Source organism: Salarias fasciatus, chromosome 15, assembly GCF_902148845.1.
Source record: "Salarias fasciatus chromosome 15, fSalaFa1.1, whole genome shotgun sequence".
In the NCBI taxonomy this organism is placed as follows: Eukaryota; Metazoa; Chordata; class Actinopteri; order Blenniiformes; family Blenniidae; genus Salarias; species Salarias fasciatus.
Window position 1 is genome coordinate 8,581,370 of NC_043759.1, and position 27,290 is coordinate 8,608,659.

The following is a 27,290-nucleotide window of genomic DNA, read 5'->3' on the forward strand; positions in this document are numbered from 1 at the left end:
CATTAAACATGCATGTAGATGGAGATAACGCCACCAAACAAATAGGCTCACCCTGCTTCTTACATGAATAATGAATTATTGACTCACTGTATACAAGTGATTTTGAGTTATTTGTATTCAGTACATCATGAGCGCACAATTGTATGGTTGTGGTTCGAGCTACTCACTTATTCCACTGGATGTTTTGTAGCTTAAAGCTTTAACGCCACATGGACATGTTGCATCCATCAATCCACCGCTCCATCCTATTCAGGGCAGTGGGATGATGGAGCGGACTCCAGGTTTCTGTACTTGAGAGCAGGTTATACACTGGACAAGTCATCAATCTATCACAAGCAAACGCCAGAAAAACAGACACACACAAACTCACACACTCACTTTCACAACTACGAGTCACCAATTAGCCTCATGTGTTTTTCAACTACAGCAGGAAGCCTGCAGAAAACCCACGCAGACCTCCAACTGTGCTCAAATGTTCTCAGTCCATGGAGAGAAGGTTGAAAACGAGGTTATTTTAAAATGCTATTTCGGATTTCCACAAATTTCTGAGTAAAATATCTTTGAATGCTGTTGGCTGAGTGTATTAAATAGGAGTTTTAAGCAGCACTAAATCGCTGCTACAGTATACAGCAAGTTCTCTCTCGCTCACTCATCCTCCTTGGATGATGTTTTCATAATATCTGCAGTACCTGCAATATCTGCAGGCCCAACAAGATCACAAATGTGTATGAACTGTAGGATGAACATAATATCAAGTGACACTGTAAAAGTTTAGACAATGAAGTAATTGTCCCAAAAAGTGAATTATCCACGTACTGAACTGGATTATATAATCTCACCAGCAACGATTCCCCATCATTTCCTTCAGGAATATAAAAAAATAAATCTATTAACTTAGCCTTAAGCAGTTAAACACGACCAAATGTGATGTTTTGCTGGTAAGTTCACACTCATAGATCGGTTTCCTAGTGAATTAAATCTTTCGTTTCCATCTGCGCTGAGTAAAGGTTATCGCTGCTTTGTTGGTTTGTTACATAATGTTTCTCCCTCCTCTTCAGTAGATAGAAGTGCTGTTTTAAATTACAGATAAGCAGTCTGCATCATCTCCGGTTTTATTTGGCTCTCCTGGGAATACATGTTGGTTTTTTTGGGTTTTTTTTTTTCCCCAGCATTTCCTGTGCTGTTATAAACTCTGAATCGTGTGTCCTGGACTCGTGCCATGCAGCTAAAATGCATTGTCTCTGTCTGGCTCAGGCTTTCTGCTCAGCATCTTCCCAACCACACACCAACTGTCACTGTCTGCAGAGTAAATATTAGCTCACTTCTCACACTGGGCCACGAGCTATAAATAGGCTTTGGGAAACCATCCAGGAACAAAACCGTAACGTCTGTGTTGGCTTTTTAATTTGAGGCGTGTAATAATGCGTGCCCGCACAGTCACCTCGGCGCTAATCCCATTTCATTCTCAGGACAATACTGAGGACAAAACATGCTACTCAAAGAGGAGACGACAAGACCGATGTACAGCTAACGTGAGAACGCCAGTTTGATCCTCTCTAATTAATGATTCACCGAGCCTTTGGAGGTCGCTTTATGATGGGAAAGTTGAGGCCTATGTTTTGCATATTAAGTGCAGTCGAAAGCAATTAGTATTCATGACTTAATTTCATTTTTTTTATCAGCTGTTAGATGAGAAGATCAATAGCAACCTCCTATCTGCACACTGAAACCTTATCTTGAGTCGCTTAGCGAGCCAGATTTAGTGAGTTTTAAAGGTGTGAAGCTTTTTAACAGTTATGGCTCCTTTTAATACTGAGAAAACGAAGCGATATTAAGTGGCATTATTCATCGTGGCAGTTTTTCATCATATCTCTGTTTCTGATTACGACTAAGCAGTACATGGTATCAGGAATTGAACAGCCTTCAGTTATTCCTTTTATGTTCACAATCTGTGCCCAACACTTCACACCAGCTCTGTTTTCCTCAGCCATGATTATTTGAGGGAATTCACACCATCATTATTAATAGCATGTAGGGTTTGAAGTGAGAGTAATCAGTGGTGGTTATGGAAAAAAAAAAAAAAGAACCTATGCTAAAAAGAGTTACACTTGAATCACTCTTAAGACCTTCAGGGAAAGTATCTGATTTCCAAACCTCAGCCTTTTTTCTCCGGTAAATTATTTTTAGTCAGCATAAAAGAAACAAAACCTTCAAAGTAGGAGCTTTTATAAGCTTGTCGACAGCGCTGCAATCAAACACACGCATTTAAAAGTAGGCACAAGCCAAATTAAATCTTATTCCAAGCTGCTTGCTTTATTGGCCTTGCTTACATTTTCCTTTTCTGGGAGCTTTGTGGGAAGAACACAAAAAGCATCTCATCGAATGTGAATTGGAATGAAACTTTCTGGGCAAATTTTGTTCAAAGCATTAGGAGACGAGGCCACTGAAGTAAAGCAGAAGGAAAAATGTGACTGAGTTTGGATAGAAATCCGTCGTAATGAAAGCAGATTATCATCCCTCAGAGTCGACATGCTTTTCTACAAGACACCATTCGACAAATCTAACTGACCACCGAGTAAATGAAGCCTGTGGACATCCACAACTGGTGGACGTTACATTGATTCAGGTGAACCATATGATATGATTTAATGGCCTGAATTTGATGAGAAGAAGCAACAAACCAGGTCAACGTTTCGACCGAACAGCCGGGCTGTAATCTGGATTTCAGTATCAATACAACCACTTCAGTTCCTTTTCAACGTTATTAACATCCATCCAGCCATCCTTTTTATACTTTTATACATTTGTATAGACTTTTATGCCAATTTGGAAGTTAGTTTGTCATAGCCAAAATTAAAATGAATTAACATCAGAAATAACTCAAAGCATTAACTTAATTTGGCCGAATGTTTTAATCTAAATGTTTGACTTAATGTGTGAAAGCCTAAATAACTGGTGTGTTGCCAGTAGAGGTGTCCCCGACTAAGAATTTCCATAGTCGAATCTGATTCGTCCGATTCTGCCAATAGTCGACTGATAGTCGAATCTATCATCTTGTTTGGCGGAGCGGGGGGAGCGGGGGGAGCGGGGGGGGGGGGGGGGGGGGGGGGGGGGGCGCTGCAGAGCGTGCCACGGGGAGTCGGAGCAGCGCAGCAGAATGCAGAGCAGTGCTCACACAGCACACGGAGCGTCGGGGCGCCTATACCCACAGCCGGCCCTGATTGCACGATTGCACTAATAATAATAAAAAATGCAAATAATGAAAAAAAAAAAAAAAAAAAGGCAGTGCAGCCAGGTAAAACAACACTTATTTTTTTCCTACACACTGAAACACAGACTGGAACAAAGTGTCGGTAACTCTAAACATCAAACAAATGAAGTATAGTTCAAATGACCAGAAACAAACCCTCTTCTAACAAACGGGCTAAAGCATGTTATTTATTTGTATCTATCATCTCTGCAGATAAGCTCACATTTTTTGGCTAAACAGTTTCTCACATTATCTGCTCAAATTAAATGAAAGGCTTAATTGCACTGTGTCGGTCCGTTTCGCAGCGCAACATCCATGCAAAAACAAACACTAAATTAAATAGAATTAGCCTTTTAGACAAATAAAAATAATATTATAATAATAACCTAAAATATTACAATTAAACGAAATAAAAGTCAGCATTAAAAATGAGAATTGAGTAACAGAACCGTCTTTTAATAGCCCAATTATCTGGCTACTTACCCGTTTAATGTGGAAAGCCATGTTGTTGTGGAGTGATATGAAAGGACACAACTTGCATTTGACTTTTTTTGGATCATCTTTGACTTGGTCTGAAGTTCTGTTTTTTTCCGACATTGTAAGACTTTTAAAGTTCAGCCAAATCACCACCGAGATGCTGCTCTGTGACGGAGCTCTGCGCAAAATGGGATTGTGCCACTCACCATGGTGGTTGATTCACAAACACTAAATAGATAGAATATTGAATAAAACTACAACTTAAGTAAATTTTTCCGCAGTGTATTTGATAGGCTAACATGTATATCAAATAGGCTTTATATCATGTTTATTTGGGGAAAAAAACCAAGCAATTCTATGTAAAATCAGTCATTCAGCACCCCCATACAGCTGGAATGGAATGGTCCTCGTTTAATAATCACATTTTTTCGATGCTTCGACTGCGTGATTGGTAGTCGAATCAGGCCCCTTCGAACGAATCGTCGAATCGTCGACTATCTGAGGACAACCCTAGTTGCCAGTTGAAACAATCCATTCAAGTTTATTTCTGTGATATGTGTTGTAGTAGCAGCATAGTGACTGAATCTTTTTTTTTTCTTTTTTACTCCGGTGCTCTGATTTTGTGCAGTGCACTCCATCAGCGGAGCGCGCTGAGTAATCCCACTGTTGTTTGAACACTTGCTGTGGTTTGTAGACTTCTTTTGATTTCCAGCCAAAGCGTTTCAGGAATTTAATTACCGGCTCAGAGGTTCCACCTCTGCTGCTGCTGCTGCTGCTGCCTGTGGCTGCATAACCCAGTCCACGGTTGGACTCTGAGATTCTATCTTTTGAAGACCTTGACAAGATCAGCAACAGAAACTGGGACTGCAGGGACCTTCAATATAACCATCCTGCCGGAAAGTACAAGAAAGGAGAAAGTTTTTCATTCTGAGTTCAGTTGGAGGAAGTTAAGCTGCGCCGGGTCGAGGTGAGCTGAAGGAAAAGCTTTACAAAAATGGTGAGAGGAATGAAATCTTCAAGAGAAAGACTTAGCTTGACTCGCTTCCCCCTCAAGGCAGAGTCAGGAAACCAGTTATACCCCAACCCCTCCCACACACATCCACACCATCCCAGCCCACCATCTTCCCTGATTGTGTGTCCTATTTTTCCTGTCAAGGTGGTGTCCTAGATTCAAAGTTTCATCAGACGAGTAAAAAACAGTGAGGCGAAGAGAGATCCGATCAAGACGTGTGGAGGATGGGGTGTCAGCGAGGTCTTAAAAGCAAGCTGAATGCTTCTCTGCTGGTTTAATCTATCCACAGGAGTCAAGTAAAAAATAGTGTGGAGAAATCACCCAAAAATAAACCAGTGTGTTCTGGAAAAGGGAAAAAGAAAAAAACCAAGCAAACGCTGATCAGATTTAGTTCTTTTCTCCCGCCGCCGCCGCCTGCTTGTTGGTGCTATGCCCTCTCTTGCTCTACATTTCCTTTTACGCATGCCCGTTTGTCCTATTTGTGCTATTATTTAACCATCAGCATGAGTATTCCACTGTAGAAGAATTCTCCCGGGTGCGTTTTGTGCGTCTCTCACTCCAAATTAAATTACAGAGCGTGGAGCTGGGAGACAGCTGGTGATCGCCGCGTGTCGCTGAAGGCGTGCAGAGCACATGGTACCTATTATACTCCAATAACACTCCCTCTAGTCCTACCAGCTACTGTGAAATGCTACACTTGTCAGCTGTTAATTCAATACAGCGTCAATGTATAACTTAATACTTCATGGGAAATTGTTCATTTAGTGTGTGACCCAACCGTGAGGATTTATTTTATTTTATTTTATTTTTTTTATTTTTTTTTATTGTGAATATGATGGAATCAGCTCTGCAGTTTCCTGAGAGTGAACATGTTGGCAGGCTTCAGTTTATTAGAGATGCAAACCTCACCCTCATGCCTCACCCTCCCCACCTCCCTAATCTTATTTTGTGCTCTTTTGAATTAAATCACCTTGATGAGCGCCATCCCAGTCACGCCTTCCCTTACGAGCGTTCACCCACACCATCGAGCGAGCGCTTCATCTTCACACTGGCCTTCGAAAAAAAAAGTTCCAAATTTCCACGTTTCTCTTAGTCTTCTTGAGGATTTTCTTCAACATGTTGAAATCCAATTAGCCACCCTCTGCTTGTTCCTGTCACTCTTATCAGTCCCTCTCCCTCTGTAGGCTCATGCAGGATTTATTAAAAATTTAAGCGTTCCTCTTTTCGGGGGGGATAATGTATTGGAAACCCTGCAGCATCAACATAAAGCTCTTAAATAATTCATGCGTGCAGCTTGGTAAAGACCCAACATTTGAGCTTTGTAAGGCTGTGACAGATTCACGGGACCCGACTCCGCCGTCGGTGTGTTGACCAGGACTTGATGCACTGGACGACCTCCTGCTTGGCTGTAAAACTCCAGCAGCTGCCTGAGTCCAACCGTCAGGCTTCCTGACACGATGCACGCGCATTTCTCAGTCCCAACAAGTGTGGAAAACTGGATTAAAAGTCTTTTCTAAACAATGGGATTCCTAAAAGCAGACTCCACAGATCAGAAGGACTGACGACTGCTGAGCTGCAACTAACTAGTAGAGTTTTCCACCTCAGCTGGTTACAAACAGTTAATGGCTGAATGCATTTTGGACATGCACTCAAGTGCTAATGTGTGTTTTCTGTATATGCTGTGGTAATTAATGTCAGAGTGAAAGTGGAAAAAAAAATTCTAATGTCTGCCCAACACCCTAATGTTGGTGGAACTATGCTTAGTAGTGAGTAAAAATGGTTTTCCAGACATACTTGTTCTTACCTAATCACCCATTTCATCTCTTTGTACTGTCCTGAAAGTTTGTGGTATTCTGTGCCTGACCTCTGACCTCCCGTGGAGCAGAAACGGGAGGTATTTGCTCTTTCATTTCACGGCGTAACTTTCACGCACGACTCTTCAGCGCGCTCCACTGCTCCTCCGAAATGGTCCCAACAACAACCTGCGGTGTGTTCTCCGCCGTCCACTTGAGCATTTGCGTCGAACAATAGCAAACGCTCTCTCTGGTTTCAGACCAGCGCCCATGGAGTGATTGAAGATTTGTTAATAATTCAGAGCTGTTGGACGCAGTGTAACGGGGACGCTGTTCGTCTTCACAGCTGCATGAGGTCTGCCAGTGACAGATGGCTCAACCCATGTGGAGGACACAGTGCCAGTACAACCAGAGTGTGTGTGTGTGTGTGTGTGGACATGATTTTTTTCTATTTCACAACTGAGTGCAGAGAATTGGTGCTTATTTTTGATGAGCAGATGATTCCTTTATTGTATTTTTGTATTCTTTGATGTTGTTTGATGCCTTTCCATGATGTGTAACAAATAGTTATGTTTCCTTGTTCCCCTGTTTGGTTTATGGCAGAATGCGGTTTGTTGCAGCATTTCTGCGAGTTATTTCTCCCCAGCTGCTCATCTGCATGGCGCCCGGGAGTCGCTGACGGAGAGTTTCAGCTGCAGTCCCTCGTTCTCTTTCCTGGAGTCAGTCGCAGGACTTGTTGTTCTGCCTCGTTAGTTTCAGAATGGGGGTTTTGCATGCATGATGCATTTTCTCCGATTTGTGCTGTTTTCCAGTACAGAAGTTGTAGGTTTTTTGGTTAATAAATCTGGAAAAGGATCAGAGTTGCAAAAACTGTGCCGCTTTATCGTCCAGACAAATGAGCCAAGTCATGTGAATGTCTTCAGTCTCATTGCATGAAACAGAATTTTCCCGGTCAGGCTATCCATTCACACGACTGTCTGCTCAGCTGTGACGCCAACCTGCCAACTCCCGTGTTTTCTGAGGAGAGAACTGAAAATAGTCTGCTTGACAAACGGTGCAGTCATCTGGAAAACTCCCAAACATTAAAGACCAATTTTCAGAACTCTATTGAAGGAACTGTTTTCACTGGTTTATGAATATTTTTTCAAGGATACCTCATGCCTCGATTAAGGGCTTATGTGTTCAATAATATGCAAGAATCAATCCAGGAATGCCTCAGAAAGGTCACTTTTAATTGTATTCTCTCCTTCAGTCATATCAGAACATTTCAATATTGAGCTGTCTCTTTTTTTTTTGTCCAAACAGAACTGCCAGAGAACTGGACGGACACGAAGGAGACCCTGCTGGAGGGCATGGTGTTCAACGTGAAGTACCTGGGCATGACTCTCGTGGGCCAGCCGAAAGGAGAGGACATGGCATCGGCCGCCATTCGCAGAATTGTCACCACGGTGAGTGCCAGCTCCCCATACGGCTCCAGCAGCCTCGTGAAGCAGCCATGACATGTTAGGCTTAATGAACCTCGGATTTCATCGCCCCGTGTTGCTTGAAATGAGCCTGGCAAACAGCGTTTCTTCAGAAATGTCAAGGTTTATTCAGCACCTTCATTTGAAAAACTGGATTTCATGGACAATACGGTGAAGATTACCACTGAACTGGTTCTTTTTTTTCTTTTTTAAATAAAAAGATTCTCCGTTTGTAAAGGAAGGCATGCATTGTATACACACGATGTCTCAACTTTATTCGTCTCTTCATAACAAAAGCCATGTTGTTTTGTGAGAAACGATGCTCTATTTGATAATGAGCCACGTGAACAACAAAGCTTGTGCAAAAATACAGAATGTAATTTCCAAATACCTAGTGCATCCATGAGGTGTTTCTTTAAATAGTTTCTTAATCGTTCATGATACTTGAGCACAGTAGTAATCACTCTTGCATGTGTCAAATATAATTGTGTAACTTCCCTGGGCCAAAAATCTTTTTTTGGGTGTGCATCATTAATGTTCATCAGCACAACCTCTCTCAGCAGATTCAGTGCTGATGTTGCATGCCTCTGCGTTTTCTCCCCAGACAGTACGCAGGCCAAAAAGCGTGTTTACTCAGGAAAACATTTAAAATCAGATGTTGTGTGAAATATTTAACTTTCCTTCTGGCATCACTTTCAAACTGAATAATCACTCGGTGTCATCTGCCTCCAACTTTCAGTGCTTTTCTTGCTGCGCAGCTTCACGTGGGTTATGTTTGTGCCAAGGTCACTACGTCTGCCTGCAAATACAGCTGCTAATCCCGGATTATCTGGGGTTTCACATGCGCTTCAGCCAAATCACTGTTGTGTTTACTTAACAAGAATGAGCCACTCGGAGGATTTCTGAGTGAGGTATTCACAAGACTGTTGCAAAGAAATTTGTAAATAACATGTCAAATTTATATCTCAAAGACCATAATTGCTGGTACATGTATTAATGTTTTCTTCTTATCGTCTGTCATTTTCACACACATGCATCACACACACCCCGTAACACCCCTGACAACGGGAACGTCTAATCTGTTGAAGTTTTTCTCTGAAGGATGAACAGCCCAGCACGCCAAGCCTAATCACAAACCCCCCGCCTCTCAATTAGAGGTTGAACCGAATCTAATGGCAGGATTAAGATGTAATTGATTTACACCAAGACAGAAAGAGAATCTCTGTTGTCCCAGCGTGTTTCCCTTGGAAACCAATCAAGCTGAATGGGATTACTCAATAACTGTATGACTTTCCCATTTGCTTGCATGCCTCAGTCAGACATGATAAGACAAGACGGAGGGACCAGACGCACACTGTAGAGGCTGAACTTGGCATATCTCAGGCTGATAGATTGGGTTTTTGCCTGGTGGCGTGACACTTTAAATATGACAGTAGAAACTATAGATGTTAGCACTTCCGACATGATGGCGCGTCCGGAGTCTGCGGCAGCACTATTTACACTTCGGATTGTAATTTTCCTCGTGTTTAAAGTGTCTCTGCAGAATCTGCTGTTGAGTTTTGTTTTCTACATGAAGAAATGGCACCAATTGTCTTTTTGTTTCTTTAATTATCTTCCATTGCTTCGTGCCTAATTTGACCTTCAAATCATCTATTGTGAAACTAAACTTCTTCCAGGGTGTGAATGTTTTTACACCTCAGCTCATTTATACTCAACCTGGTGTGGATTTAGCTGCTTTCGTGTGCTTTTTAACTGCACGTTAAGGGGGTCGTTGTCATTGTCGTTGTCAACCGGCGCTCTCAAAGACCACGAGCTCGGCACTATGGCGATATTTTCTGACTCTCCAGATGGCGCGGAGCGGCAGGGGGAGTCGATGGCTGCCAGCCCGACCTCCAGTTCGCATTCTGGGCTACACATTACAGCTTCTCTCCCCCCTCTCTCTCTCCCGCCTTTTATAATTTCCTTGCATCTCTGAGACAAAGCGCGCTGCTTAATTTTTTTTTTTTTTTTTGCTCATCAGAGCACTCCCTTAGTGGGGGTTTGGTTTGTTTACTGACAGTTAAGGTTGTTTTGCACTCATGTCAGACTGTCAGCGTCACTCCGCCTGTACCTGAGGCAAGACATCCTCCGTCGGATTTTAACGTCCATCTGTGTGTGCTTTTCCACGTCATGTCCACAGGCCAGAGCCAGCGCTAAGAAGTTTCGGAAAGTAACACTGACGGTGTCACCTAAAGGCATCGTCATCACCGACACCGAGACGGCAGACCTCGTAGAGAATGTCTCCATATACAGGTGCGTTTCCCTCCGCGCCATCAGCGTAGCGCCGGGTGTTGTGATCGTGGCGTAAAAGCAGTGGGCGAAGAAGGGATTTCTGTGAAAACGTGAGGAAAGTGGGCCATTTTCATCATTTGCTCATTGCTCGGGCTCCTCTTGCAGAATCAAATGAAGCAGTATCGTGCTTGGAGCTATTGTGACTCCCATGTTCGATCAATTCACCCGAAAACCAATAATGAGTGTCCAGAGGCGAACGGCTGCCTCAGTGTGTTCATGAAATCCAACCGTCTTTTCATTCTGACAAGTCTGCCTGTGCGTGTGTGTGTGTGTGTGCATGTGTGCGTGTGTGTGTGTGTAGCCAGCTCCCCCTCTCTGGATAGGTTTCTGTGATATAGATTGGGCTTCATGTCATCAAGGATTACAGTCTAAAGATCTTATGCCTGGACTGAGATTATAGAGCAAGCTGCGATAAAGACAGCCCCGTTTCTGTGTGTGTGTTTGCGCGTGTGCGCGCGCGCTTCCGTTCACACACTGGTCGGCATCCCTTTCTGATCCACCTTATCAGTGCAAACAGACCACCAGCCAGGGGAGCCTTGTCTTTGATCTCCTCCTCTCTTCCTTCCCCCCTTTCCTTTATGCTGTCTGGTCATAAATCTATTTTCTGTCCATATTATCTTAAACGGAGCTCTGACTGCAGGAACAGTGACAGCTAATTGCTCACTTTGCTTCTGGTCTTTGAGAATACTTTGGCACAATGGCATCGGAGAGAGTAAAAGGCCACATACGGCGCCGGGGTTGACTGAGGATGCATTTATCCATCCTTACGAGACCCCACCCCCACTCTCCTCCTTCTCCTCTGCCTCCTCCCCTTTTATCTTATTTCTTGCACATAATCCATTTGTTGGCCAAGAAAGCAAGTGGAGGGTGAAAGAAGCAGAAGAGTGGATCAAATCAGAGCTGTGTTTATTGAGCATAACGTGTGTATGTGTGTGTGTGTGTGTGTGTGTGTGCAGTGTGTATGGAAATATCTGCATATTGAACGTAAACAGAAGGAACAAGGATAGAAGAATAAGTTCTACTTGGCTAATGACATTAAAGGCATTCTCTCTGATGTATTGTTCTATCTTGCTTGCAGAATAAGGACAAGGTCTATAACACACGGGGGAGCTGATGTTTCTCCACTATATTCAGTTTCTGTTTACATTTATGCAATTCTGACATAGAAAACAAACTGCAATGATTGAATGTTGAGGAAAACCTTTCCTATTTGCTTCCCACAGCTGAGGAAGTCGAGAGATGTTCCAAATGGGTCATCTTGAGTGGGGCAGTCTAATAAAAAAGTGCTATATTAACCTTTAAATTTAAACTTTAAAAATGTTCTTGGTTCTGAAACAGACCATACGTGATAAAAATGTCCATATTTTCACAAAAGCAAACAATTACTACTGAAAATGACTCGAATATCAGCATAAAACCAGTTTTAATGAAAGCCTCTGATGCAAAATACAGAGAAATACCAAAAAAAATATCTCCTATAGCTGTTGCATTATGCATGTTAATCCAAACTCACCCTGACAGCGTGGTTTTGACGCTAATGCAAGCAATCTTTCATGAAAGTATCACCGGTATCTCAGCTCACGTCTCAGTGTTTTATGTCTGCTACTCTTAAGAAATGTGTTAAAAAGTCAATTATTTAGATAAAACCTTTACAATGTGTTTTTTATGGACCAGATTGGAGCCTCTTACAGGCCTGTTTTGGCTGACGGGCCTTATGTTGGACACCCCTGAGTTAAATTTTGTCTGCACAAAAATTGAATTGAACTGCAGATCTTACTGAGCAATAGTAACTCTGCATGCATGCATGAGTCTGCATGTAAACATTTCACCTTGGTTACAGATTCATTTCCCAACATGGCGTCAGTCTGTACCAGCAACATAACAATGGGCTTGTTTAAAAGACTGGAACTACTTCTTCTTCCAAAGAAATGCTTTTTGAACTAGTGGAGTTTGAATCATATATTGTGATCTCAAAGGTCTGGAGAACAGTGGCAGAGAAACAGAGTGTGTTCAGTGGTCTGATCGTGTCTGAATCCGATCTATCATAACAGTATGTGTGAATGTGTGTGTGATGTGGGAGTTTGATGAATGCAGCCACTTACTGGATCGGTAGACAAGTGTCTGGTTTGCTGTGCAGCATTGACGTTTTGGAGAGGCGTTCGAGCTCTCAGGGCTGTCCAAACCTGGTCTGAATCCAGATGTGGAATACTAATAATGTCCTTTCTGTTGTTTACCCTTTTTTAAAAATCAGCCTTTATTTAAAGCATGCAGACAGCGATCCTCTCTGTGAGCAGAACGCTACGAGGGCGTTCTGCCTCCATCTGGGCGAGTGTTACTGATTCATATTCTGACAAGAGCTCTCGGTGGCCAAGCAGCATATCAATCGGTGAAACGCAGGTCAGAAAACGACAGATGAAGCATTGATTGATGCCTCACCTGGAAGTGATGCCCGTTGTTCTGACCGGCCTTTAGATTTGTCAGATGCGTCTGCAGGAAGGAACTTAGAATAACGCAGGACACGACTGAGCTCATAAACATTTGTGAAAATGCAGAACAGAGAGCTCACCCATTCATTTTACAATACATGTTTGTTTTTCCGATTGTTTTTTCATCAGCGAGCGGAAAGTTGAACCAAAGTGTTTCATTTTTCTGTTCAACATCACACCTTTTTATTCAGTATATAAAAAAAGAGAATATGAGGCTTTGATGTATGAAGGTCTATTGAAGCTTTGTACTGTAAATATTTAAATATTTCCAATGATATTCCCTCCTCGCCTCACAAATGGCGGTGCAGCGCGCGGCGAGCAGATCAAAGGCTGGTGGTCCTGAGAGCCTCTTTGGAGATATGATGCCGACTGACAGCTCGCCTCCTGTTGTTCAAGCTCAGTGAAAACTCCTGTCATGCTGTCAATTATTTCTCTCCCTGTTGTTGTTTTAGGCTGAAAGCCTACAGTGTGAAAATGATGCATTGTTTGAAGCGCAGGTGACAGTAAATGAGTAATCATTGCATAATGTTTGGAGGATTTTTTTTAATAAGCTGTAAAAATATTATATATAGTGTTCTATAGTGAGCATTTATCATTATTATTGCTATTATGAGGAAAGTTATAGGATGCATTGCATTTTTTTCCACCAAAATCTTAAATTGTATCTACATAAATGAAGATACTATGAAATATATACATTGTGTAGTTTCGATATAGCGACTGTATATAATACAACATCATTCCAAAATAACTTATGCTCAACCACAGATTTATAGTTTATAGAATGTCAGCGTCGGTCGTCCTGCTGGTGACGTTACAGTCCAGTTAATATGGATGCTCCCGCAGTGTTTTGGGGGCACATGCTCGTCAGACATGTATGTACTGACCTATTTTCTCATTTCGCTCAAAGCATAATGTTCTTGGAAAGCTCGCATGATGGAAAATGAACAGATTTTCTTGTTGGATGGCATTTATAAACCTGTTGTATGAGTTCTTTAAAAAAAGGTCATCAACACACAAAGTAAAGACTTAATTAGTAACAGCTGTTGGGCTGTCATGAAAAGGAGTCGTGAAGATTATTTGTTGACTATTAGTCCTTTTTGCTGCTATAAAAGGTTTACTATTGCCACACAGATTGGCATGTGATTGCAGTAAAAATCATCTCAGATTCAACGATCCTCTGAAATGTTTATTGATGATTGGTTTTTCACAGAAATCTTTTTTTGTTGCTGAAAATGCATCAGACACTTCAACAGGACAGTGAAACTGCTTGCACGCAGCATATTTTGAAACATCATCATAATTTACGGGCCGCGTTTTACAGTGCAGAGGAGAACAATACTTTTTTTTTTTTTTTTTTGCATGTCTTGCACCATTCATGCTGAAGCAGAAGCATCAGCCCTCTCTGCACAGCCTCATTTGGCCAAATAACGCTGGCAAAGTATCACAATTTGATCAGCGACAAGCAAGAGTCACTGGAGCCGAGCTGCATGTTCACACGTGATGCTGTTTTCAGTCTTATTGTGTAGTTTAGGAGCAGAATTGTGTGCAACATTAGTGGCAATTTAGATCACGTGTCACTGCTGATAAAAGAAGCAGTTAGATCAGATGAATAAATACATACATAATAACATAAATAAATGCATACGTGAGTCCAAACAGCATTTGTTTGGGTGAAAATGAGGTTTCGCTCCTGCGGTGGACGGTTGGGCTGGCAGCACAGCGAGGTGGACGATGGTGCATGTTGATGCGTGTATTTGAAGAAGATGTGAGGGCTGCAGCTCGGCCGGCAAGTTGTGGATGACCTTGAAAGTCAGAAGCCAAATCTTCGGGTGAATGTTTTTCAACTCGGCGCTGCAGGAGCGCTGATGTGAATACACCGCTATCCCTGAAAACATTCACATCCAGAGTGAGGAAGGAGTGAAATATGTGAGGACCTAAACTGTCAAATCCACAGATATGAGTTAATTTGAAGTTGTGCAAGTCTTAGGGACTCAGCTGAAAGAAAAGATTGCATTTACTCTGAGGAGTGTTGGTACTGTCCTTACATTCTGCATGTTTTCTAATCCTAAATAGGCCATGCCTTTCAACTTTTTTCCCTTTTATGCAATTATAGCCCAAATGTAAGTTAGAGCATGGTGGAGAGGGGGGTGAAACGCAGAGCTGGGTGTCCTGGGCATTTCTATGTGGGTCATGCATCGTTGGTGCAAAGCCAGCAAACAATCCGAGCGGGTTACGAGAGAGCTGATGATTTCATGCTCGTTATTTGATCCAGTAAATTACTCCATTTTGGTGCCCTCCCTTTGAAGCGGGGCAGCAAATTAGTGTCAGCCTTCGACAGATCCCCCCCCCCCTTTACATACAGTTCATAAATACACTGTAATGATGTCTGATTACACAGTGTGAGCTGAATGCTCTGGAATGGTGACGATAATGACGTCCTGTTGAGAAAGAAACGACAATCTCATGAATCTGGACTTTATCCACAGCCAAAATTAAAGAGGAAGCACCTGTTCTTGCCCCTCCCATTAAAGAATGCGATTTTAATGACGGCGACAAAGGTCAAGTGCATCGCTCTCCGTGGCTCATTTCCATTTCTATTTAAAGCAACAAACAGGACGGAGCCCGATGATCCAGGCAGCAGCCGCGGACGGACACACAGGATCGATATGGCTTCTAATAGCCTGCATGAAATCTGACAAAGCAAATCTATCGGCTTTGTGTCCGTCGCCTCGCTGAACCCGAACAAGCTGTTGTGGAGGAACGGAGCGGCTCGGTGGTCTTTGTCTGGATTGGTTTTACAGATAACCGTTGGAAAATCAGCGAGCTGGCTGTGACTGGATTTGCAGACAATTGGATTTCTTGAAAACCAGATATTAGATCCAGGAGGGAGGGAGGGCGGCCGCTGGAAATGAGGTCCCAAGTCCAATATAGTCGCAGGGGAGATCAATTTATAGTCTCGCACTTTCAATTTTGCACTGACAGGAAGGAATTCCGATATTCCAACAAAGCTCACCTTTGGCTGATACAAAGTTGTCACAGTCGAGGAAGAAAACGGTTTTCCTACAACTGATTTCCTGCTGTCACATGTGCTTAACTGCCTTTACTATTTCGTTCAGTAACAATTTAATTCTTGGATGCAGTGAATACTTGGTAAAGCCCATAACTTCCTGTCTTTTTATGCCGTTTATCTCCTTTGCAGAATCATAACATCACTCAACCGGGCTGTTTGGAAAACCGTCGATTCAGAAAGCGGTGTTTTACTCAACAATTGCGCTTTGCATAAAACATGTTTTTATCCAAAATATAAAGCACCTCCAGTTTCAAGCATCTCTTATGCTTCACCATCGCCAGCTTGTGGGAGTTAATCAACATATTATTCATAGCCACTGCTCTCATCGTGCCGTGATTGGCGACCTGATGCATATGCATAAAAATCAGCCTGAAAGCAAAGGTAATACATATGCAGAGTAGATTACCTCGCTACCAGTCCTAATGAACATCGGCTGGATGAGTTTTCATGTGTCTTTCTTCACTTCATTAAAAAATGTGTTTTCCTTGAGGTTGGGGGGAGTTTTTTATTATGAATATTTTAATCTGAATGTTTCGCTTCCACAGTTATATTAAGAGGAGTTTGGTTCAAAAGGTCATGACATGATGAACGTATGGCCATATAGATACGATTGATGCTGTACTGTCACATTTATGTTAATATAGGTTAATCAGAAAGCATCATGTTGTCTCTTTTAATTACATCTTAAATTCAGATACATTGGTAATCAGTTTAATTTACGTCTTGGAATAATTGCATTGGAATTTTTAGTGTTTTTACAACACACTGGTGTAATTTTGATTATGTATTTGTCTTCCTACCCCATGTAAAGCACGTTGATTCATGATCGATGCACCTTTTTTAAATTTACATATACATTTCTCTGACTTCACTGCTTCACACAATTTTCTTTCAAAATAATGATCTCAATCACTCAGCACCAATGAAACAAGCTGGCTTCTGTGTGCTGCAGTTGCCAGTTTATCATTGTAAATTTCATAACTCATTTTAAATGGAAAATATGTGTGTCTTTGCCATTTCTCTTTCAGAATCTCGTACTGCACTGCAGATAAAACTCAGGATAAGGTCTTTGCATACGTATCTCAGAGTCAGTTCAACGAGACCCTGGAGTGTCACGCCTTTCTCTGCCAAAAGAAGAAAATTGTAAGTGTGCAACAGTTCTGACTTTGCTGTATGAAGTATCTCGAAAAGTGAGCATTCACATAGATCTGTTAAATGCATGTTGTTTGACTTTATCTGGATGATTGAGAGAAGCTGCACTCGTGATTGTAGACGTTGTTTGGCTCCATCTTGTGGCAGCAAGGTGAATGACACCTGACGTGATTCAAATAACTTCTATAAACTCTGCAATGAAAACTCTTTTGTTGACATCTAAAAATGGGAAAACACAGTTTAAATGAACTATTTCTGGGTTTATTTTTCATGACTTTGCTGTCCTCCTGTATTTGAACCCCCCTCCAGGCTCAGGCGGTGACACTAACCGTTGCCCAGGCCTTTAAAGTAGCCCTCGATCTCTGGGAGATCGCTCAGGAAGGTAAGGCAAGACGACACCAAGACACTTTTGCTATCACTATTGAGAAATGTTTTTTAATGTGTAATTATATCTATAAAATTTTGTATTGATTTGTGATTTTCACACCAAACCTCCACATATATGCTTTTTTTTTTTCAAATTATAAACATCAACCACACAATTTTTATTTGCAGACAAAAGCAAGAAGGCCAGGACCTGCTGTTCCTGCGCAGCCAGCAACAGACAGACGGAGACACCAGACACTCCGTGTGCACCAGCAGGTAAATTCATTCAGTTGTGCGTCTGTGCATACCCGACCGGGCTCACAGGCAAACAACAACAGGGAGGATTTCATTAGTGAAGCGTTGCACTGCTGAACCGAACACACCAGGAGATTACTGCAGGAAAAAAAAAAACACTGAACACAACCACTGTAAAGAAATACTATCCTATAAAGTTTTAAGATGATGCCACAGCCGGAAAACAGACTAAAAAATAAAGCTAATCTTCATTTAGATGGGTATTTATTCTTATTTTTCTTGTTAAATGTGACACAGAAGCAAAGTGAAAATAATGAAATGACTTTTAGCTCAATCACTAATGCTTTCATTCACAGGAAATTTCAGGTCCCCCTTATGAGTTTTACATGCTTTACAGTCTCTGGGCTGTTTTAGGAAGCTACAGAAAGGAAAAAGAAAACCTCTTCATCCCCAGGGAGATCATAAATGTGACACCCAGACGCGCCTGCATAGATCTCTGCAGTATTCAGGGTGCATCATGGGATTTGATAGATGGTTAGAGAGCCTGACATGAACAAATATGACACTTAACCCCCGTGTTTGTTTCTTAAAATATGTACATTTTGTTGCTTGGATTCAGGAGGTAGAAATCTGCCCACGGCGCAGTCAGCAGTTTCCGCCCGTCCCCACATTTTAAGCTGAGCTCAGAAAACTTCCCCCAGAATTCTGCTCGGTACCTCACTGCAGCGTTCCCTGTTGTGATGTGACGGCTGGAGCAAGGCTCTCATGTAACACCGTGTAAGAACGCTGACGAGGGTGTTTTCTGAAATGCTAAACTAGTCTGTTAAAAAGAAAACATGTCTTTTGTTTGCTTTTTATCTTTTTTCCTTTCTTATCCTGGCAGCACTTGATAAACTTTATCATTTAATACTGTCTTTTCTTGATGCACATGTTTGAATAATGTTTTAATCCTCTCAGGATTAAAGCATCCGATTGGCATGCTGAGGATAAAATCTGCTTCTTGCTGACAAAATTCCAAATACTTAAAGTATTACAGTGGAAAAACAGCTAGAATATGTTACAATTGCTAAACTAAGGCAGTAATTAAGTGGAGATTTGCGGTATTTGTATCCTCAGAAGAGTGTATACGCACATTCTGGCTTGAGGTTCAGTTTATTTTTGACTCACATTTCACAGCATCTCATCAGTATTAAGTAAATGTCACTATATTTGGTCAGATTATGACCTTCAATGACCTTTCTTCTTGTTACGTGTCCACTACCTTCAGACTTTCAGAGTTCCCCCAAAAAAAGTAACTGACGTCGGCCCCAAGCTGAGGACAAATCATCTAATTATGTCCTCTTCATTAGTCATTCCAGGGAGCAGCGGATTTTAAGGACTTTCCGATGGCTGTGACATTTATAGGTCAAATGTTTTCCCCTCCTCAGAGGGAGGAGAGGAGCGGCAAAATGGCTCCGAACTATCGACCCGCTGGGTCGGTAGTTTTAGGTAGCTTTCCAGATTCTTTCAATTAAAAGTTGCTCCACTCTCAGTGACCCAAGGACGTGGAGGGGGGCTGAGGTGGAAACCTCGAGGACAGTCGGAGTAACTAACACACAGCGAGGCAGGAAAAAACAAGCCGTGCCCTCTTCTGTATTCAGACTGCTTTCCTCACATCTCTCTTCCTCTTTCTTGTGTTTGTTGCTTTTCTGTTGCTCACTCACAAATCAACTCCCCTTTTCACTACTACTGTATCTTTTAAAAAGGAGTCTCGGCTCAGGCCTCACTGTTGTGTTGTGTTGTGTTGCTGCTATTAAGAGATATGTAAAAAAAGAGAAAAAAAATCTGTTTTCGTTGATATTTTGGTGGTTTGGTGGGTCCGATTGGAGTGTCTTGTAGGCCAGTTTTGGTCCACAGGTCTTATTTTATGTGATCCAGTTATTTTTTATTCTTTTCAAAAGAACATGCCCAATTTTTGGTTTATTTCTTCTTAATTTCAACACATTTTTTATAAATGAAAACATTGCAAAATAATTCATAGATTCAGATATTTGACTGGTTTTGTTTTCTTCAGGCCATAATAAAATAAACAAAATCACAAATGCTTGAAGCTTGTTGTTGGTGTGGAAATAGCTGTCTAAGCAATAACTTTTAAAATATTTCCTATGAGAGCCTTTTTACTTTTACCTGACGTTTGAAATCCTCCTGTCGCCACGCTGGTCTCCCACAGATCCAGCGGCTCATCAGCCCCTCGGCATGGAGAAGCTGCAGAGGCCCTTCTTCTCAGCCTCGCTCAGTTCGCCCTCACCCCGCAGTAACCCCACCCGACGGCGGCCAATCAAACACGACTCATGGGTAGGCTGCACAGCTAACTTTACACTCTTAATTGCTGCGACAGCGTTTTCAATCAACTCTGAGATGTATTTACTTCACTGCGAGAAAGTTGCTGCGGAACCAAAGTTAGGACTGTTTGCTCCATCTTGCATATAAATGCGCAGTAATCAGCACCCGTCTGTGATGCTGAACAGATTTTCATGCATTTTTACCCTGCAGATATTTTCAGATGCACTAAAATATGCGGTCGAGCTTCAGCCTCATCCAATCACACAATGTCACCTTTCATTCTCTGCAAAGCAATGCAGGGCAAACACTGACATCCTCTATGCTGCTTTTACTAACAATTCTATTTATTATGAGCTAATTTTTACACATCTGTCACGTCCTAATGTTCAGTAGCGGACGTTGGCCACTAGGTGTCAGCACACCCATTTGAATATCTTATAAGTTCATGCAGTCATATCTCTATCTTCATCGTTTTGACATTTTCCCCTCACCACATTTCCCTCTAATCATGCGAAATTAAAGCTTATCAGTCAGTTAATTAAAATTTTCCATACCAAAAGATTGTTGGATGTGATAACCTTTCCTTTTTTCCACTTCAGCTGGAACACTGCGTTATTTATTAGATATGATCTGTTAATATCAATATTGAGCTAAAGCCATTGAAACAAGAAGATATTATTTACAGTGGGGTTTGACGGGTGGCCGGTAAATTAATTTATATCTCATTTGTACAGAACAGCTGACTCGGTGGAGGTGTGCAGAGGCTTCGCGGCGCAGAAGCAGCTATCATTTGTAGCACTTAATGTTCCGTATTGATTTATTTTTTGTGTGTCACCACAGGATGTGGAGGATGGGCTCGACGACGCTTTCTCAAGGTAACCTTCGCCTCCCGAATGCAAGCCTGCTAAACACTGAGCAAATATTGTCTGACTTATAAAAACAAAAGTAGTTTTATGGGAGAAAGAAAAAAACTTCTATTAAGCTAATGAATAAAGAGCAGACAGAAAAAGGAAGTAATTTTCCTTTTGCTTTGACTTTTATTATGAGACTTGATTTTAAGCACCTTAGAAGCTGAAACAAAGAAAAACTGCTTGGTGGCTCATCCCACAAATGCATGTTCCTCATGAAAATGACATGGTTTAGAACATTATTATGATTTCCAGCGCTATAAAAGCTACTGAATTTGTAATTCTGAAGCAGACAAATATTCCCTTCTGGATACATTTTCTCACAGCTGCAGTGAGTTGGATGCTCTACTGTCAGTCTTTACAACAAGGAACAATTAAGATGGCTTCACAAAGAAGCAGACAGGAAGAGAAACATTGAATAAATCTCATTTTCACAGGTTGGAAGAAGAAGGATAATAAAAAGAGCCTTGTTTATGGAGGTTTCCTGATATTCAGTAAAACGGATTCACATGAAAACAACTGTCTCTAAATATGTAAAGCCTTCGCTGTTAGCGCACAAACACAAATTGGCACGGCTCCTGTTGATTTTCACAGCATGCTCAGTATTTAAGCTGGCCTGGAGGACTTCCCCGCAACCTCGTGGAACAAATGAGCTCTGAGACCAGAATAGAAACGGTTCGGTTTAGCAGTCAAACAGATGCCGGCCCTAATTAATGAAAAGGAATTGCTATTTTAAGTCGTTGTTAATTGACTTGCTTTACTTTGTGCCGCACTAGTTTCACATTGTGGATTCAAATAACCTAGTTTTCATGTCTGAATGGAAATGTGAGCCAAACTTCAAAGGACAAAAAAAAAAAAATAGTAAAAAGATGCTGTTATAATAATAGCAGGAAGTCCTTAATAATTAAAATATGCTTTTTATATACAGGTTGGATTTATTGTAATATATATCATATATTTGAAGTGGCTGTCTTGTCGTTTGAAAACATTGTGATTGTTTGTTGAGGACTGAATGCAGACCACTCAGTTTATTTATCGAGTCTATTTTCCTCTGCGTGGAGATCGTGCCTGCGCCACACGCACCACCCTGCACCGACTCCCTTTCTGCTTGCGGTGAATACCCACCGCCCAGAAAACGGCGTGTAAACACCGACTTTCTTGAATTCCTGCGAGGCCGGCGTGCTGCCACTGAAGCGCCGTGCACAACACAAACGAGTGCCGCTCCTTTTATTGCTGTTGTGAATGCCACTCTCCTCCCAGAGCTGTCACACACAGCGGGCGTGCGCAGGAAGTGAGCGCCGCGATGTGAAAGCGTTTCATCACGCAAGTTTCAGCTGTGAAGAGAGTGACACGCTGCGGGAGCAGACATTTTAAGGGGTTGGAGGTATCAAAATGTAGAGTGTACAACTCGACAGGCACTGAAGGCGCAATCACTCACACTGGCCTCTGTTTTAATAACCTTATACTTTACACCAAGTGGAACTGAACCTTTAACTGATCTCCATTGCATTCATAATAAATTCTGTTCTGAAAAAACACTTTTATTCAAACATTTTTAACATGACTTCTTGTTTTGTGGGAATGAAATCCCTTTGAGCACCAGATTTTTCTAAATTCAAATTGGAAACCACTTATTTATAACAATATCCTAATTTTAATGGTCAAACCCATAAAAAAAAAACACTGCCTCTCATATTTCTACAACTCCAAATAATGCCCCTAGATAGGAATTGATTCAGGACGTAGGCAAACTATTCCAGGGTATTCGTGCTCGGCTTTTCATTTCTTCATATCTGATCTTGTACGTGACAGTGTGGCTGTCGTCATATCCTTTGAAGGGAGAAGTTCCCCACGCATTAAAAACAGAGAAGCTCATTAAGCGTGGTCGCCTGCAGGTGACAGACCTGTTTCTGCTTAAAGACTTAAAGAGCGCCATGCAAAGCAGAGGCGGAGAGTACACGAGGACGCGTCTGGAAAACGGCTGTTTGTTTGTGGGTGAGATCAGGAAAGGAAGGCCGATCGCAGCAGGGAGGAGGAAGTTCTGACCTCCAGTCTCACAGAGGAAGGAGGAACTCAAGAAAAACATTCAAACGTGACATCCTGGAGGAAGCACGGGAGGTTTTGAAAGTGTTAAAGCCGACGTCCTCCGCTCAGCCAGGATGTCGAGATCTGTGTCAGCTGTGCAGCAGAGGAGGATAAGATCTGAACTGAAACGCTGAAAACTCTAAATCAGACCGTGGGCCCATGGATTTTATGCAGGGAATGCTGGGAGGGAAATGCTTTCCATGATTCCAGGAGCACATTCTGCTGCACCTTGACTCTTGCAGTTTTAATGTTCAGGTCAGCAGGGTTTTGAGCTGTATTGATTTTCAGAGTTACATTTTTTTTTTTTCCATTAAAACATGAGATTGTAACTGCTCTTCAATAAACCATAAATTATAATCATAATCACCTCATAAAAATGTAATATTGTTAAAGTAAGGCGACATACAACAAGCAGAGGCAAATTTTTATAGTAGCCAAAAATAAATGATAAATGATTTTAGCCCTCAGATGAGCTTTAACAGCCGATATTGTTGAACAGGGATGAGCTGTTGACTTGTTTGTGATGGATTGGTCTCACCAGCCTCGCCTGAGGTGCAGCAGAGCAACTCCCAACGGCTTCTGTTGTTGCTTCAGCTTCAATTAAAGAGTGTTTGCATTAAAACATTGCCATTAATGTATATTGATCAGTGTGAAGATGCTTTTCCATTAGACCTGTTTAACTTTACCGGGGGTTTGGCAGCTGCTACATTACACTTTCACAGCTTCAGCCGTGGCTGTTTCAGCTTAACCAACTTTTAGTGGGATTATTTTAATTAACAGAGGTCAGGATTTAGTGCTCCGTAAGAAAAACCAAATCTATTTTTAGACGATTATAAAAGTGACTCCGCTGAAGTGAGTGTGACGGGAGCAAATGGCGCCCGACGCCTTTGACATCCGCTCCGGTTCAGATGGGTTAATTGAATGATTCAATTTGTTTTTCAAGTTTTCCTCAAATGAATTTTTGAACTTGTGTAACTGCCGGAAAAGCACCGAGGCACTTAAATAATTAAACCTCATCTAATTTTGATGGGCTCTTTTTTTTCTGTGTAATCGAGGCCTCTTTGACTGTTGCCTCACATTGTGCATGTCAAAGCAGAGGCGGCTGATGGTGTGCACGTAGCACATGCACGCTCTCTGTGTGTCCTCTATGAGTGCAGGATTTGAGAAGAGTCTGTGTTTTTTCGCCTTTATTAACCTTTACCCATGAGTCACATCTTTATAATTTGTTCTGTCTTCTATCCGGCATGCAGCAATATGGAGGTAGAGGAGACAGACTCAGGTAAGGGATGACGCGTCTGTAATGTCACGACGGTATGTGATTTCCATCGCTGGCCATTACTAAGCATTCGTGCACATCAACTTTCTGTTTTTGCATTCCACACACCACCTAGTCTGTGTAACCATTTGAATAGTGGATCATTTATCATAGCAGGTTGGGAAAGGCTCCTTGACTTTTCCTTTGGACATGCATTATTGAAAAATAGTGTTTCAGAAATCTAATTTCCAAGAGTTAATGCAAACTTTTGAGCACAATTTAATACATTTGAAATATAAAATATTGGATACTTGTCAGCATCGTGCTGTTTCTGTGCTTTGTGCTCGCCGATCGCCACAGCGCCATAAAGTCAACTTTAGAAAACACTCGAGCGATAATATAGGAACAACAACAAAACGCACCTCCACTGCTGAAGATCGCTACTGGAAATGGTCTGAGCCGCCCGAACGCTTACCATCATTAAATATACACTCGGGTCATGACCTCCTCTCAACCGATCAGAAAAAGGCGTTCTATTTATACCGCCTAAAAGCCGAGAACGGAGTGCGACGGGCAAGGCCAGAGCGAACGAAAAGAAAAGGAAAGAAGTGATTTTAGCTGATATTATACTACCATTCTAACTGAACAACAAATGGTCAATGCTGAGGGTGAGTAGAGTGAAAAGAAGGTAAACTGGGCTTTATATTATTATATTTTAGCAGTCTTAAAGTTTTTATCCTGGACATTTTTTAGGCCGGTTCGTGGCCTCTTGTGGCTCACCACATGCAAATATGATTCACCCCTTTCATCGCCATCTGCCTTTTTCTAACAAAAATGGGGTAAAAATAACATTAATTAACATTAATCCAGGAAATTTGTGGATGTATTCTGCTCAATTTCCTTAAGGCAGAGCCACAGTGACTATGCATTAAAATTTCCTAATAATTATAATTTCTTGCTCAACCTGTCTGGAAAAACTTTCCAGATCATTGAATTCAGGTGTTCTCAATCAAGCAGCTCACCATGCAGACTGTTTGGCTCGCTCTCAGGAGCTCTGTGAATTCCAGCGTGGCAAAGTGATATGACGACACCTGTGCAGTAAATCCAGCTCCGAAAAATCCTCACAATCAGCTGTTAGCAGCACTGTAACAAAGAACCACAGCAACTCAGCCATGAAAACTCCCCGAGCGGGGTCGTCGGATGCTGAGGCTCACAGCGCGCAGAGGTCGCCAAATTTCTGCAGAGTCAATAACTGCAGACCTTCAAGCTCCATGCGGTCTTCAGCTTAGCTCGAGAACAGTGCGTAGAGAGAGTTGAAGCATCGCCTGAGAGTCGGGCCTTCTCGTCACACATCAGTGTCTGACCTCGTAAATGTCCCTCTGGAAGAATGAGGGAAAATCTCCCATAAGCACTCTCCTGGCAAGCGATCCGTAAGTCCTGAAAGAGCGGGGGAAAGCAAATTTAGGTCCTAAAATCACATGAAATATTATTCCAGCAGTTCTCAAAATGCTGAGAGAAGAAGCCTTAGAGGTCAGTGTTTAGTGGTTTTACCACAATCCCACTTTTAAATTTGTTTTTAATGAAAAGGTTTTGTCAGAAAACTACACATGTACAACCAAAGACAGTCATCAGAACCTTCTTTATTGAAGCGTCTGATAATCTAAGGCCATTAATGTCAAACGGTATACTAAGTTGTGTTATCAGACTGAGTTGCATCTTGTTCACTTATTTATTCTTGGTAGCAGCTGAATATCCTCAGGAAGATTTTTTTTTTCTTTTTCAGTCTGTCCTCCATTAATGTCCCGTCATGTTGCTTTCAGCCATTTCAATTAGTCAAATCAGCCTCCACTGTGTGCCTTTGCTACATTCAATCTCTTCTTCTCGTATCAGCTCTTTAATCTCATTAAGCGACTTCATATTTCTGTATAAATATTTGATGCGTCTGACCTCTCCAGCGACGCTCCGTCTTCTCTCTCTCTCTCTCTCTGTGTCTGTCTTTCTCTTTGTGGTTTTTGTCAGACTGGCCGAGTCCCGCTCCGAATCCGGCCCTCACCATGCAGCTCTGAGCCCCCAGGAGGTCGACACAGAGAATCTGTGGCCTCGCCACAACAAAGAGTCTGAATAACACACACAGCTACACACACACACACACACACACACACACACACACACACACACACAAGCAATAGCTGCGGAACGTGCAGAACTGCAGAGATCAGACGGAGAGCAGACTCCAGCCCCGCCGGGACCAAAAGAACACAACACGCTTCAATGGATCGCACAGAAAAAACATACAAATCAACCAGTCAAAAAGGCGACGCAACGCTCCACTTAGAGTGAAGAACCGTCTCTTTCACATGACACACGGCGTAACACGGTGCTCCCAGGATGTATCGACTCCAATTCAAAGCAAATAAAAATAACATTTTCCAACAATAAGTAAAAAAATCATCATCTTTCAAATGTATGAACCGCTTCATTCTATATGATTTAGTTTGAAGGTTTACTTTCTATTACATTCCAGCGGTACGTGTACATAAGTCGGTCATCTCCCTCCGGAAATGTGAGAGCTGTCTGATCTCCTCGTTTGTTTGTTTTAGTGGAATAGCGGCTGCAGTTACTGGAAGCAGTCCAGAGTTAGAAGTGATCCTCACACGCCGCTGTCCTCTTGTCGTGCCACTGTATCGGTTCGACGGACAGCATCTGATTTGTCATGCTCATCCAACCCTGTTTTCCAAACTAAAACAATGTGTGATGTTGGAATGAGACAAACAGACATGGTCTGCACAGCTATAGGATGTGGAAAAACCATGTGAGACATAGAGAGCAGGAGGAGCCAGTGTGATATGATCATGTTAATTTCTTCATTTGGGAGGATTTTATTATAACACAGTGTAACGGCTGGTGTCATGTTGCAGGTCAGAGACTGGGATCCGTTTCATAACAAAAGTAGTTGATGTACGTTTCTCTTCCAACAGCTCGAATCAATCTCATTCTGCTGTGAACAGCCTCAGTATTCAGGCGAAAACCTCAACCTGACTTTGTATTGAGACTGCATTTTT

The 27,290-nt window shown here is 42.0% G+C and overlaps 1 protein-coding gene across 1 annotated transcript in view; it reads left to right on the forward strand.

Moving 5' to 3' along the window:
- The window catches only part of LOC115402229 (low density lipoprotein receptor adapter protein 1), a 39,723-nt gene extending 13,288 nt beyond the window's left edge, over positions 1-26,435 (forward strand). Inside the window, exons 2-11 of the mRNA XM_030110740.1 lie at positions 7,838-7,980; positions 10,175-10,287; positions 16,914-17,028; positions 17,347-17,419; positions 17,593-17,679; positions 19,874-19,992; positions 20,821-20,855; positions 24,224-24,252; positions 26,248-26,352; positions 26,401-26,435. Coding sequence (XP_029966600.1) covers positions 7,838-7,980; positions 10,175-10,287; positions 16,914-17,028; positions 17,347-17,419; positions 17,593-17,679; positions 19,874-19,992; positions 20,821-20,855; positions 24,224-24,252; positions 26,248-26,294 — 761 coding nt within the window. The 3' untranslated portion in view covers positions 26,295-26,352; positions 26,401-26,435. The remainder of the gene's footprint in view (positions 1-7,837; positions 7,981-10,174; positions 10,288-16,913; positions 17,029-17,346; positions 17,420-17,592; positions 17,680-19,873; positions 19,993-20,820; positions 20,856-24,223; positions 24,253-26,247; positions 26,353-26,400) is intronic.
- Positions 26,436-27,290: the final 855 nt, after the last annotated feature.